Genomic DNA, 16,070 nt, shown 5'->3' on the forward strand with positions numbered 1-16,070 from the left:
TTCTAGAAGACAAGTTGGTTGTTTTATTTACAGATGAAACTCTTAGCACCTATGCAGGAAATAAATTACCCAACAAATCACATAATGTGACAAAATATCCAATTTAAAAAATTTTTTGAGTTACAACTGTTTAAATACTTAAAATTAACACATAAATTGCTATATGAAAAGCTAGAGGAAATCCTATTTTCAGGTGCAAATAATGTAAGTGAAAGCTATTTTGTTTATCCTAAATAGTTGTGCATGCCAAAATGCATGTATAAAACCAGCAACAATATGAAAATATGATTAGTGTGTCCCATGAGTTTTCCCTTCAGTATAAATTTGTGCAAGGCCAATCTACTGAAACTATCAAATCTTTATTGATGAAAATAAAGATGTTACTTTGTTAAATTTTAAAACATCAATTTTAATATAATGTTGATCACCTTAACATCACCAATAGTGAAATCTAAAAAAACAACAACAACAACAAAATAATTTTTGCCTATAGGTCTACATCATGTGCAAGTTAAATGAATACTTCTTTCAATGTTGAAAGTAAAATTTTTTTAAAACAGGTGAAAACATCAATACATAATATTTAACGAAAATGTTTATTAAGATAAAATATCAAAACTTCCTAGATATAGCACTATTAATAAATGTATATTACTTTCATTGTTTTACTATTTATTTATATTTACACACAGCTGGTAACTTTAATAATAAAATCAATTGGAAAGCCTATAAATTCATTACAAATACCTAATTTGAGTTAAATCCAACAATTTCAAATCTTATTTAATTTCTGTAAAGAACAGTAGTGTATAAAAGACATTTTAATCATAAATAGAAATGATCTTATAATGCAAATTTGTTATTTTTTATTTAATTCAGCACTCAACATTTGGCTTTTCAACTTCTTCAGGAGCATACCAATAAAGTAAAAGCTATAATTACCCATTATTTTAAATTATTTAAACCATTTGAAGCTTTGTTCTGTCAGGAACCATTTTAATCAAATGCTCCTGAAGAAGTTTTAAAGTAAAAAGCTAAATGTCCAATTAAAAAAAAATAATAATAAAAAAATGGTGTCATAAGGTCATTCATATCTATAACTTCCAATCTCATCTCTTTATTTCCAGTATATTAAAAAAAAAAATAGTGGCCAAAGTACCTAAAAATGGATTTCCCATGACAAGTCTGTACTCAAAAAAAGTACAAATATATTTATCGAAAGCAAATAAATTTGATGAGTTGTAAGCAGCTGAACAAGGTGTTTCTGTTTTATGTTAATTTTCTTTTTGTGGTATTGTGAAATAATCTCTGCACTATATTGTATTGCTTAATGAAAATGGTTTGTGGGAATAGGTTTATGACATAAAAACTAGATATGATATTACTGTCTAAGATATGCATGTGTTGTAGGATGTGTGAAGTGTTTTTTTATGTGTATTTAGTTTGGAAACATGAGGTTCAAAATTCCAATTAAAAAGTATTTAACAAGTTTATAATTTAGAGAGTTACAGGAAAACATAATTGAGGTTATTTTTTATGGTCTTTTGGTAAACTGTAGGTTTTTGGTGTCCTTGGTTGGTTTGTATGCAAAAAATTATAAAGTTCAAAAGTACCTATAATCTTTCTTTTAATAATATCTTAAGTAATTTGCTCCACATTTTGCTGTATGTTAAGTTAAGGTGAGTATTTAATTGAGTACATTTAGACATATCATTCAATATACTTACCATTAAGGAATCATACTGTTTGGTTGTCAAAATCACAATTAAGTTTCCTTTATTAGCTCTTTGGATGACAATGTCTTCATTGTTTCTAAAAATTGTTAGGCCTTTTCTTTTTCTGGATGTCAAATTTTGTTTGTAAGCTTTATTTTGTTTAGTATTCTTGAAGTTCTTTTAATACATTCATCTAGGAAGTTTTTTTAAAGACCTGCTTATTGGTTTGACAGAGAAATTGCTTAAGTTTTTTGTTTTTTGAAATATTGAGTATCCTTATTGATTCTTTGTCATCAAATTGGACAAGTTTACTATTTTATAAGATAGCAAATATGAAATATGTAATGACTCAAAACTTTATTAAATATCATTTTTACATTTATCTTATTCAAATACAAAAATTATTACCCTTACCATGAGAGTAGAACATGTTTTCATGACTTAATTATTTGTTTGTTTATAGTTAAGCACAAAGTTACACAGTTATTTGTGCTCTCCATCCAATATTATCAAAACCTGGATTCTAGCATTGTAAGTCTACAGAAATACCCCTGCACCACTGAGGGAGGGGTGAGGAAGGCATTATTTAATTACTAATTTATTTGATGTACAAATTATTAGTATGAGATTACTATATGTTTGAAAAACCAGCAAAGGTAATCACATGGTAGTGCATAGTTGATATTATTACTATATGTTAAGTAGAAAATGTTTATTAAACTTAGGAGAAAATATATTTTTAATCATAAAACATTTTTTCAAAGCTTCAAAATAGGTTTACCATACAAAATCAAGGGGAATTTGAAAATTACTTTAAGAAAAAAACAGCAAATTAATGTAAAGCAAAACAGTAAAATTAATTCCATGTTAGAATAATTTAATGGTTGAAAATTATTGTAAGCATTTACCTGTTCTTCCTTTGCTTGTACAGATTGTAGGAGGCATGATGTACTTATCAATTAATGAGCTTGTTAATTACTTGATAAGTAAGTATGAGCCCCAATAGTAATCTAAACAATGTTTAAATTACTATCTTCCAAAACTAAAAATTCTCTCCCACATACATACACATCAATAGAAATCCAAAGCCTCCCCTTTTCTTTTAACCTAGAAATTAAACATCAACAACTTTGATGATAAAAAACCTGTGTAACAAACCTTTCCTGGCCATGAAGGATTTACAGTATTGCCAAATCTTGAAAGATGGAACTTCTGTTGGTGATGTGGTAGTGACAAAATCCCTTCCTCATTTTCTGGATGAAGAGTTACCTTCACTTCTGACTTATAGATTAGTCTTCTCCTCAGATTAGTTGCCTTCAAATCTGAAATTTGTTTATAATCAAATACATTAAGAAAATCATGTACTTTATAGAAAAGAGGTTTCCAATATAATGCACAGTGAAAAGATCCTGTTATAAAAAGAATGATATAAAAGTTAGAAGGAATATATATTTTTTATATTAAAGTTTTTGTCTTTAGAAATAGTAATTCCTTTACACTAGTAATTCTGTGGTTAAAACTGATAGCTTCTGTTAATACTGAATGCTTCTGTATTTTATTCATGAGGAAATTATGATTAACTAGTTATACTGCTTTATTTAAATTTTATCTGTATGCTAAAACTGAAAACTTCAAGAACACCTTTACATATCTAAATAAAAAACAGCAATGGAAAAAAGTCCCATAAATAAGTGATAAGCACCGCAAAATATACGCGAGGAAAGAAGTTGACATGCAGTGTAAAAAAAGAAAAACTAATATGGCTTGAGAAAAAGATGATAAAGTGAACAAGAACATCTGTGGTTCAAAATAAGATGTTAAGAAACATAAGACTGAGCCCAAATACACAAAAAGGTAGCAATTTGTTTAGAAGATTAATATAGACAATATATGTGTTGTACAATGTACCAAATCCAGAAGATATTGCAACATTATTTGATAAAGAGCAAAAATGAGTACTGTCAAGAATGATTTAACATCAGATACACCTGTGAAGAGAATTCACCTTTTATGACAAATTAAAACAACAGTGTTCTTTTAGGTTTTAGATATTCAATACTGATGTGAAAAAAAGAAAAAGTTGTCCAAGGCTGATTAATTGATGTTCCCATAGTGGTAATGGGATTGGCTCTTCAAGAAAAAGATAAGATAATGGGAGAAACTACAGATGAGCCAGCCAAAATGGAGTGATGAGAAAAACCTGACACTTGGCTAGAACTATCAGAAAAAGGCAAAAAAAGACAGGAAAAAAGCAACAGATTCTTTTAATTTTGACACCAGACATCTACTATCAGTAGAGTCAGATCTAAAATATGAAGACCAGTAGAATAGAAAAATATTGGATGCCTGCCATTGTGAAGACATCCATCAATGAACAACTCAATCATTCACATAACCACTGAAAAACAAAAGGTGGAGATTAAACAAAGCGTGAAGTAGACAATCTCAAGAAGAAATAATTCATCAATATTTGTATTACACCTGGAATGATACATGCTAAAATGTAAACATTTAGAGATAACTGATCTACAGCAAAATGCACATTTGGAAGCAACATCCCAATGGATGTAGCATATGTAAAACACAATATAAAAAAAAAACTTTGTGAAGTGAATCTATATTTCCAAAACATAAAAGAAGTCTTCGGTGTTAGGTAAAGGAGAAAGAACTTTGTGCACAGGAAACCCAAAGCTTGAAATATCAAAACAGATGGTCGAAAAATCCACTGAACAGTGTTCATGCAGAACCCCAAAAGACTGAAACACAGTTGAAACTTTGTAGACTGCCTGTTGTGGAGACACAAGTGTAGAGTACAATGTTTTGAAAGTCTTCCTCTACACTTGTGTCTCCACAACATGTAATTGCCATCCATTCTACAAAGTTTCATCATGAATACTCCACCTAAAATATTTATCAAACAAACAAAAAATACAGAATTAGAACTGAGATTTGGTGTCTTAAGTGATTCACTCAAGATACATTTCAAACTGAATGTGTACAAAAGGTTCAGTAAATGACAGGCCGAAAAGAATCTACTAATCCATATAAAAGTGGAAGACAATGTCACGTGAATATAGAAATGACTAACTAAACCATTCACTACACAATAGAAAACGTAGAACCAAACCAAGCCAAGAAACAAGTGAAAAGAATAACCAATAACTAATAACTATGGTAAAGAAAATGTCTTAGAATGACACAAATCATAGCACATAAGGAAGAAAACTAGTGAGAAAGGAAGATCAGATGAAATGTTCCCTCAAAAAATTTATCTTGAAGTCAAAACTTGTGAAGAAAGGTGTGTTATACAAGATAACAAAGCTAAAAGGTAACCTTTATGATGAGTGTGATGTACAAAAAAAATGGGATTTTTTACACATGGCAAAACATTCAAGAACATAATATTAGAACATTAGCATCCTCAATTGTAACAGAAATCAATTCAAGACTTAAAATAGTTATTACCTGAAAAATGTGAAATATGTTCAGCACAAGTTTCTTGACAATTAGGAACAGTAGGCAAATCTTGTTCCTTAGTCAAATAAGTTCGACTATTCAAAGTTAATAAGTTTGAGCAAAAGACCTGGTTTTTTTTCATCAATATAAGAAAAGGCCAAATATGCCATGAATTGATCCTCCACACAACTAGGAAACACTAGTGGGACACTAACAGATGATTCAGTATTAGTAGCCCTAATATGCTAATTAAGGAGAGATGACAATGCAGCCATGGAATTACACTGTGTACCAGAAATATAATGGGTGAAAAAAGCCTTCAAAGAACATGGAAAGAGATGTAAAAATTTCTGCATGAACGAGAATATTAACATCAGGGTTAACGTCAACCTCTAAATTCAAAAGCAAAACAAGTGACGATGTGAAGTCTGACAACCAAAACGTATGGCTTCTGTAGAAAAGCAGAATTTGTGGTTTTCCTTGGTACTTGGGCAATAAATCATCTAGCAGTTGGCAAAGTGGAGAGCTTTGGGTAACGTGATTCATGTAATGCATTGTATAAAGGACATTTACAACTAAATCATGTATGAAAATTTGAAGAGCTCCCACACTGGAAATCATGTATGAAAACTAGAAAATATTTGGCATTCAGCATTTCAGATACAAATCTAGTTGATTTAAATTTGTATTTATCATCTGACACCACATTCCCAGTACCAAACTTGTTATTTTGCTATTTAAACATCTCTTTAGGCATTTTATCTAAGCCACTAACAAATTTAAACAAATTAATAAAGTCACATCTACACGTAAAGAAGATATTAAATATTCTTGTTATTAAGTTTATTTTAAGTATTATTTTAAACTTAGTGCATTTCCCATTCTAATAGACCATTTCTACTTTTGCTCTACATGCTTACAGTTTTCTTCTAAAAAGAACACCAAAATGCACATGGTAAATAAGTTACAATTACCTTCTTATTCAAACAATTTCTATAAACACGTTTCAGATCTTACAAGCTATTTTCACCATAGTTAAGCACTCACTCACAGGTCTTGTAAGTAATTCTAAATATTGTTTTTCACCTTATCTCTAGTGTTTGTTTTACATAAAATATGTCAGTCCTTTCCAAAGTTATTACTCTCCTATACTGGTTGGTTGATTTAGTGTTTTATGGCACAAAGCAGGTAAGCAATCTGTGCCAAATGTCCAGTAAAAAGGTAAAAGTAAAGTCAGTAAAATTCATGAAAGGAAATTAAGGTAAAACAAAACAAAGTTTAAAAAAATAAATAAATAGCATAAAACCAATGTTTACATCTAGTCTCCAACGTCAAGACAAAAACTACAGTAATTCAAGTTGTAAAGGACCTTCTGTAGCATGACTGGATATATAAGTATCCTTCAAAAGCATCCAAAGAACAGCCATAGAGTGAGATCCCCATTGGAAGAGGCACATATGTAGAAGACTGCACCACTTATGTATGAGGTATATTCTGTGACCAGTATATAAATAGATGTCCCATAGAAGGGTTAAAAATGGGAGGAGCACAACTAAAAAGGAAGAGAAAGGTCAGGTGGGTTCAAATCTGAACCAGAATATACATGAATCTCAATCCCAGTGAAGAAAGACTTAGAAAAACCATATATAGACAAGAATGTGGGAAAAGTTAAAATGGATGTGCTCTATAAAATGGTGGCCAGGGTGTGATGGACCATGCATGGTCGGTCAATGCCCATCCCAAAACAAGTGGCATCAGGATAACAGCTTCCAATCTTAGGTAGAAAGAGGGTTCACACCATCTTCATTTCAAGTTGAGTAGAATGTAATTATATACTTTTTAAACAGTAAAAGGGGAGGTGATTGGATTAGAATGAGACAAACGAGCAATCAAATATTAAAGAGTCGAATGTGGTCTTACAAATTTCTCATGACTCCAAAGACTCAAGAAAATCTCTAAAAACAAACCAGTTAAGAAAAGGAACCATCTGCAAGTTATAAAAATTAGTGAAAGGTAGATGAACAGAACCTGTGGCAAAACAATGGCCTTCCCAATAAGATCCCAATGGCAACAAGACCACGTGTGAAAGGGTAAGGTTAAAGAGGACAAGAACCAACATGGAGGTAAGAAGGGAAAAAGTATCCCCTCTTCAAGGGACTGGTGAAGTGCATCAGACAGGAGGTGTGTGTTGGACAAATAGTGTAAGAGAGTTGTAAGGATAAGGCAAAAGCAGGAAATCTGAATAGAAAATTTCAGGAAGAGCTCCCACACTGGTAAAAGTGACTCCAACTGCTGGCAGTCAAGAAGAGGTTGATAAGCTTGCATATAAACAAAAGCAAAATGATCAGAAACCCATGGTGGATGAGACATGATAACAACAGCCCTCACTGAGAGACAAAATGCTCAGCATGAATTCTGATGTCAGGGAAAGGAGAGAAAACCAAGTATTCTAAAGATAGATGTCAGATAACAAGAAAGAAACAGTATCATACAAAATCAGTGAAAATGAGGAAAATGAACACATCCAAAAAAGCATATCCAAAAAAAGTAGTGTTAGGCTTAAATAGATTCTAAAGGAGAGGCATGGGAAGGCAGGACATAGTTAGGAGGATGAAAAAGGCTATCAAAATCCTCCTCATGATGAACAGGTTTGGATGACGCAGGAGAAACTAAAAAAGTTTCAGGAGACAAAGGACGACTCATATAACAATCAACCTCCCAGACAAATTGCAGCTGAAAACTCCCCAGTCAAAGCCTTCAGACGTGAATCTTGTGTAATGGTACGTATAACAGATATAAAAAGTACCAAAAGTTGTAAAACAGAACTTTTGAAATTAATCTTAAAGTGTGAAGAAGTGGAAAAATGATAAGAAAACACAAAACAAAAAACACAGGTAGGTTACTGTTAAATGAATAAACCAAGTAAATCACTACTTTGCAAAAAAAATAAAAATTAAATGCACAAGAGAAAAAGAGTATAACTGAAGAATATCTGCATTTGATCACAGCTTAACAAGAAGTGATAGTTCAGCAGAATCAAAGAGAGTAAGTCGCATGTGTTACACTCCTGTTGGTAGAGGCTTATCATTTTTTTCAGTTATTAAGGATTTATCTGTTTGTCAGAAATGGTCTTTTAAATTCAGTAAAATATTTTGAGGGAGAACAGTGCTTTTTAGTTTGATTCAACTTATAAGAATATTCCAAGCCCTATATACCCCCTTCCTATTTAGAGCCTAATACTTCTCTTTAATGATATTCTACATATTAGCTTTCTAAGGACCAAGGAAATGATGTTTATTAGCTTCACAGTCATTGGCTGTATTAAAAGAAAATTAAAGATAATAATAGTATGATCACTAGAGCTCAGGTGCTCTTTTACAAACAAGTTTTAGCTTTTAAGCAATAAGATTAAATTCTAAAATTCCTTTCATATTGTGACTGAATAAAACACTTTCCCCTCCTCCCAACTAACCTTGAAAACCAGCTGTGAAAGTCTGATATTAAAATCATGTATCAAGGTGAAAGTCAGGTGAGTGATCAATTATCTTGGCAATCAATACTGACTTATTGAATTTCAAATATTCTTTTTTGTTTTTCATATATATAAAATTAGCATATATAATTTGTTTAATTTTCCAGTTCTACTAACCAAAGCAAATGTGTAAAAACAACTACATTATATAAAATACATAAATATCTAACCTGTAAGAGAGATCTTGAGTGGCTGTAAAGATACTCTTTGAGAGAAATCAACTGTCATATTGAAGTCAGAATTTGTAGTCATTAAGGTAAATCAGTACTGGAAGAACAAAAAGTAGTATATAAAAAATTACATTAATTCAGTAGATATGTAGAGAGATATAACTTATATCTCAATCAAAAATGTAACTATTTCACTTTTTATTTACCTTTCTTTTTACAAACCATTTCATTGCTGATATCATATCTTTTCTCATAATTACAACAAAAAAAAAATCCATGGATCACATTCACACACAGATATAACAAGACTGACCTTTGCAGTCATGAAAATGGTTGAAGAAATTTGTGAAGGAAGAGAAAAAATAGAATTGTATGATTTCAATCTCTTGTGATTTGATCATTACTCCAATAATGGCCTTAAAGGTAAAACTCAATTGTGCAGTAATAAATGTGACCCACAAACCTTCCAGTTCACAGTCTACCAAGCTAACCACTTATCCACAATCAGCCCATTATAATACTTAAGAAAATTAAATTTTCATTGAATTTCATCAACTCTAAAGAATATGGAATCATGATATTCAATGACATAATTTGTCTAAATCATTTGGTGTTACAGCATGTTGTGTGTGGCTTAGAATTTTATGAACAATAGGTACAAAAAATATTTAAATGCACAAACAATTCAAGGAACCTACAATGTTGAACTACTGTCAAAAATAATAAATAATGAGATATGCTAAGCTCAAGATATGAAACAAAAACATTAAAAACCAAGTCAATTTTTTGACATCTCTCACAAGTTTCTCAATTTATATATGTACATAAAATGTAAATAAACTTTCTGTTTTCAATTTAATCTAACTAACAATAAAGAACATGCTTACCACACACAACTTCTTTCAATATACAACAATATTCTACAAACCAAACACTTAATTAAGAAATAACTTAACCTGAAAAAAAAACTGTTTATCTAGGCTTCTAAAGATTGTAAAAATACCCTTTACCACCTAAGTTACCTTTCTAGTAATCATACAGAATTGCCTACAGATTCTACACTTCCATAACAATTTGAACATCTGTTCTGCTATAGACAGACACAAACTTGATAAGATTTACATTTAAACAAATTTTTGAATTAAAATACAAAACTTAGGTAGTTGTCAAGATGTACATTAAGTTCCATAGATCTTAACATACGCACATCAAAGATTTAATTAAATTTAGATTAAAATGGAACCAAATACCTAAAAATATCCTTTAACAAAGGAAAACGAATAAACCATATATAGTTACGACAAAGTATTCATACCCCTGCGTCCCGAGTAGTTTTCTGCTCATAACTTAAAATGTATCATAATTAGGCTAACAGATGTATAGTATATTATAAATATTATACTAATACACATCTACATAAATTTTTATGTACATTAAATGACAGATAAACTGTTCATAAACAAATAATCAAAAATAGGAGGAGCAGAATATGTTTGTACATTTCAGAATGTGTGAAATAACTGATATTCCCATAAAAATTTTGTTAAGTTTGGCGAATAAACTACATTATACCATTCCAGAACTAGAAACTGGATTCATAATTATTGGAATTTAACCAGCAAAAAATGTACTTCTGGCAATTTAGCGCCGTCTCCGTCATTATCTGCTTGGTCATCATGGCAAACAGGAAACAACTGTCCAGTAATTTAAAAAACTGAATTATTGTAAAATAAAAGTCTCGTGTGTTTTTTTCCAGTATTGCTACACAACTTAATGTGCCAAAATCTACTGTTCAAAGCATAATTGCCAAGTTTAAGCTTACAGGATCAACTGCTAACCTCCCTCGTTCCGGACGCCCCAACAAAATTCTGGATAGAACCAAGAAGAAAGTTCTCACAGCAGTTAATAGGAACCCAAGTTTAACATGTAATGACATACAGAAACTGGTACGGGAAACTGGGCTTGAAGCAAGCACATCTAAAGTTACGAACATGTTACGCTCTTCTGGGTTCAAGAGCATGCCGTCCTCGTAGAATTCCATATTTAAAGCCTGTTCATTTAGAAGCACGATTGAGGTATGCAAGAAAGCATGTAGATAAACTCTTTACCTATTGGAAGAGTATTATTTGGTCAGACGAGACTAAAATCGAACTTTTCAGCCACAATGATGTTTGCAATATTTTCTGTAAGAAGGGGGAACGAAATCTTCCAAAGAACACCGTCCCTACAGTTAAAGACGGAGGTGGCTCGATCATGCTATGGGGTTCCTTCAGCTCTTCTGGTGTAGGCAGCCTTCACCACATCAACGGAATCATGAAAAAAGAAAAGTATGTTGATATATTAGGTACTTATATCAAGAATGATGCTCGGAACTTGCGGCTTGGATGTCGTTGGATCTTCCAGCACAACAATGACCCTAAGCACACATCGAAATACGTGCACTCCTAGTTGCAGAGAAACCATTTAAGCATTCTGGAGTGGCCATCACAGTCACCCGATCTCAACCTAATTTTAAACATTTGGCATGAATTGAAGACTGGAGATCATCAGCATCATCTGAAATACTTGCAAGAGTTGGAGGCCTTCTGTGAAGAAGAATGGAAGAAAATACCAGACAAGTACTGTCAAATGATCATGGAGGGCTATGAGGAGAGAATGTGCCAAGTAATTCACCTGAAAGGCTACACAACTGACCATTAAAGTCGACGCAAAAACACTTTCTCCCCCTCCTATGTTTGGTTATTTGTTTATAAACAGTTTATTTGTCGTTCAATTTACATAAAAATTTATGTAGATGTGTGTTAGTACGACGGCTGTTCAAAAAATACGCGGAATGACGTCATAAAACAAAATGTACTTTATTTAGAAGTTACAGGTCTGGGACCCCTTCAAAGTACTCTCCTCCCCAATGCACACACACTTATCCCAACGGTGGTTCCACTTGTTGAAACAGTCCTGGTACGCTTCTTTTGTAATGTCCTCCAGCTCCTTCGTCGCATTTGCCTTAATCTCGGGAATAGTCTCAAATCTTCTTCCTTTCAAGGGTCTTTTGAGTTTGGGGAACAAGAAAACATCGCAAGGAGCAAGGTCAGGTGAGTAGGGGGGTGGGGAAGAACAGTGATCGAGTGTTTGACCAAAAACTCACGAGTTCTGAGGCACAAATTTCGCAGCAATTCATCTTCAATTTTTCGGTCAAAATCTTGTAACAAGATCCAAATGACATCCCACACTCTTCAGCAAGCTCCCTGACAGTCAGACGTCAACTTGCCCGCACCAGGTGTTGATTTTGTCGACGTGTGGGTCGTCAGTTGACGTGGAAGGACGTCCAGGACGCTCATGATCTTCAATGGACTGTCGACCTTCCTTAAAACGTTCATGCCACTTGAAACATGCCGTACACTTCATAGCAACATCACCGTAAGCCGTGTTAAGCATAGCAAAAGTTTCAGTCGCAGATTTTCCAAGTTTAACACAAAATTTCACAGCAAGTCGTTGCTCCTTCAGGTCATTCATTGTGAAATCCGCCAAACGAAAAAATCGCACTTCACTTAAAACTGCGTAGCTAATACACAAATGAAGATATCTGCAATCGGGAAATGGCGTCGTAATCAGCTGATCTGTGCGAACCTAGCGACACCAAGCGGATTCCCCTGGAACCAACTGGAGCTGCACAATTCAGACAGTCCACGTATTTTTTGAACAGACCTCGTATAATGTTTATAATATACTATACTTTCATTATCCTAATCATGATACTTTAAGTTATGAGGAAAAAACTACTCATGATGTAGGGGTACAAACACTTTCTGGCATAACTGTACAGATTTTAAACACAAGATTTATGATGGATTAGCTTTACCTTTTTTCCATGATGATGAGAAAACCAACTTGTGGAGAAAATTATATATTTAAAAACAGCTGGTATGGGTAGAGAAGGCACTAGCAGAGGAGCAAACAATGATTCGACCTTCTTCGGGCACTGGCAGGTTCACATAGGAAGAAAGGGTTTACTGACCAATAGTTTACCAAATGTTTGAAGGCAATTGTGTAATTGAGTGTAGGAATGTAGAGGGCATGCTTAGATGTTGAATATATTTATTAATATAGGTATAAAGGTGTTCCTTTGTATTGGTTTATTTTGGGCTTGAGTTGTTGTACAAGGCTTCTTTAATTTTGCATTAGTTTATGTTTCTTTCTTTATTTAGTATTTGGGTGTTTTCTATGGTTATGTTGTGTTCATTTGATTTCAGTGTTCAAAAACGTTTGAAGGTGACTTTTTGTGTTCTTTGAATTTCATTTCCATTTCTCTACTTGTTTCTCCAATATAGAAGTTGTGGCAGTTATTATATTGTATTTTAAAAATAATGTTGGTGTTGTGTTTGTCAGTGTAGTTTTTACATAGTATAGATCTCAGTTTTGTGCCTGATTTTTGAATAAATTTGGTATTAACTGGAATGTCATATTCTGTTGCTAGTTTTTGCCAAATGTTGGTTATTTATCTGCTGATGTTAGAAATATATGGTATGCAACCGTATATGGTTTCATGATTTTTTAAATCGTCGGGTATATTTACTTTTGTTAGTTGATTTTGCTTTTTGTCTAGGTGTATGCATATAATGTTTTCTACAGTTTATGGAAGAAACTTATTGATGTTGGTGAAGTATGGTTTTATTTTGTCTAATTCATCATTAATTTTAAATGGTGAGCATAGTTTTATGGCCGTGTTTATTTGGTTTCTTAGTATGTTGAGTTTTTGTTTTGTTTCATGTGCTGAGTCCCAAGGAATGTATAGTCCAGTATGGGTGATTTTTTGGTGGATTTCTGTTTTGAATTGTGTGTCGGTTCTTGTAATTTTGAGGTTAAGAAATGATATTTGATTGCATTCTTCCTGTTCACATGTGAAGTTAATGTTGGGATGTATAGAGTTAATTTGATTGAAAAAATTAAGTTGTGTTCTGTGGATGTGAATCCCACAATCGTATCGTCCACATATCTCTATCAATATAGTAGTGAATTTAATGTTGTGTTAATTGCTTGTATTTCATCTTGTGTCGTACAAATATTGGCTAGAACTGGTGATACTGGATTGCCCATGCTTAAGCCATTTGTTAATCCCTGATGATGAGGAAACCCACTTGTAGAGAAAAAATCAACATTGTTCTCTCCTCTGCTAGTGCCTTCTCTACCCATACCAGCTGTTTTTAAATATATAATTTTCTCTACCTTTCTTTATTCATATGTTCAAAAAAACATTTTTCTTATTAAATCAGTTCATCTCACAGTTATTATATATATAAAATTAAGCCTATAGGGCCTCTTATTTTCAATAAAAAAAAGATTCATTGAAGAATTTAATCAATAACAATTTGATAAATTTCCTTGTGATTGTAACAATAAATTTAAGAACCCATTCCATAATTATACAGTTTCAGGTAATTTAAGTTATCAAAAGACAAAGAATCACAATTAATATTGAAAAATGGAACAAATTTTAAATAAAAAGAACACTAAAAATACTCTTTTTCCAAAAAATTCATAATACATTATCAAAATAAGTAAATAAGACTAAAAAGTGAAATACTAAAAGACACAGAAAAAAATATTGATAAATACAGTGTAAGAAATGAAAAACATAGTATCCTCTATGTTTCTTTTTGAATGGAAATTACACTTAATTAATTCTATAAAAAAAATCATCCAAGAAACTTAAACCTATCTCAGTACAAAACAGATATTTCTCATAATATTTTCAAAAATGAAATAAACTTCAAAAACAATTTATTATTACTCCTATTAATAAAGCATGTTGGTACTTTGACTTTATATGGAAAAAAGTGTATCCAAAAATCTTAAAGAAATTAACAATACATGTACATTTACCAAAAGTGCTTTAAAGAAAAATAATAATATTAATGTAAAGAAAGCCACAGAAATGTGGATTACACATATAGAGTATTATTATTTTCAAATGCCATTTTTCTATGCAATTTCAAAATTTCATAAAATTCCTATCAAGTTTGGATTGTACTTAATAATATTCTGTATGTTGCATTTGAAATAAAAATTAAAACACTATGTTTAAATAATCCAGATAACCATTTGTGAATTATTAAAAACAACATTCCAGTTCTGGAATGTTTAAGTACTTAAATACTTCAGTTAAGGTCAGTTCTGTTTCCACTTATGATTTTTTAACATTATATACTAAAATAGATCTGAAAAATTTAATGAACAATTTGATAATTTTATAGATACAAAATACATGTTTCAAAATTTAAATTTACTAAAACTCAATGTAAAAAATATTCTTCACTTCTGTGTTTATAATATTTATACTACTTTTGATAAACAGCAAGTATTCCAAAGGGATCTAACTTCTCATTAAATATTGTCAGCCTGTTTTTTTACAAAAACTCATTTACAAAACTCATCCCAAGTTTTATGTATACATATATATTTTGTTACGTAGACAATTTAACTGTTATAAATAACCAAAACGTTACACCAAACTTTATATATCCAAAAGAACTTATAATGAAAAAAGGAATAACAATAATGTTCATGTCAATTAGTTTTGGATATTAATTTGGTAATTTTTTTTTTATTAGAAAAGGCATTTAATGTTTCTCATTCTTGACCTACTCATCCCAATATATGATGATAAAAGGTATCATTATATCACTTAAGATCTCAGGTACATTCACTTGGTCTCACGCCTATGGAACTACACCAACTGAAAGAAAAATGTGCCTGCCTTGCAAGAAACCACACAAAAGCCATATTTGAATATGAAGGTCTGGTACATTATGGTAAAAGATAAACATCCAAGACTGATTTAGAACCTTCAAGGTGGAAAACATAGATGCTTCTGGATTTTATAAATGCATAGGAGTATAAACTATAGCTGACCTGGTCAACAGAGGCAATCAGAAGACCCCAGAAAGGAAGTACTGCAACTACAATTGATTGATTGATTGATTGATTTAGTGTTTTATGGCACAAAGCAGCGAGGCTATCTGCGCCAGACATTCGGTAAAAATGTAAAAAAAAATAATAATAAAATAAATGTAGTAATAGACATAAATAGAAATGAAGGTAAAACAAAAAAGTATAAAACCAATGTTGACACCTAGTCTACAATGTTAAGATAGAAGGCAGAGCATAAGAAGTTGTAAGGTATTTACTCTAGCAAAAAGG

At 31.7% G+C, this 16,070-nt stretch overlaps 1 protein-coding gene across 20 annotated transcripts in view; it reads right to left on the minus strand.

Annotated features, from left to right (window-relative positions):
* LOC143230323 (uncharacterized) overlaps nt 1-16,070 on the minus strand; it is a 120,227-nt gene that overhangs the window by 86,182 nt on the left and 17,975 nt on the right. For 19 of the 20 annotated variants that reach the window (XR_013016391.1, XR_013016392.1, XM_076463658.1 and 16 more), the window contains 2 exons: nt 8,874-8,970; nt 2,874-3,037 (listed from right to left, as the gene is read on the minus strand). Coding sequence is in view for 18 of the 20 variants with exons in the window: in XM_076463658.1 (XP_076319773.1) it covers nt 2,874-3,037; nt 8,874-8,955 (246 nt within the window). In the remaining 2 variants the exon portion in view is untranslated. Of the gene's footprint in view, nt 1-2,873; nt 3,038-8,873; nt 8,971-10,981; nt 11,616-16,070 lie in introns of those variants that run through there. The other variant, XM_076463664.1, reaches the window with a different exon arrangement.

This window comes from Tachypleus tridentatus, chromosome 10, assembly GCF_004210375.1.
Source record: "Tachypleus tridentatus isolate NWPU-2018 chromosome 10, ASM421037v1, whole genome shotgun sequence".
NCBI classification, from domain to species: Eukaryota; Metazoa; Arthropoda; class Merostomata; order Xiphosura; family Limulidae; genus Tachypleus; species Tachypleus tridentatus.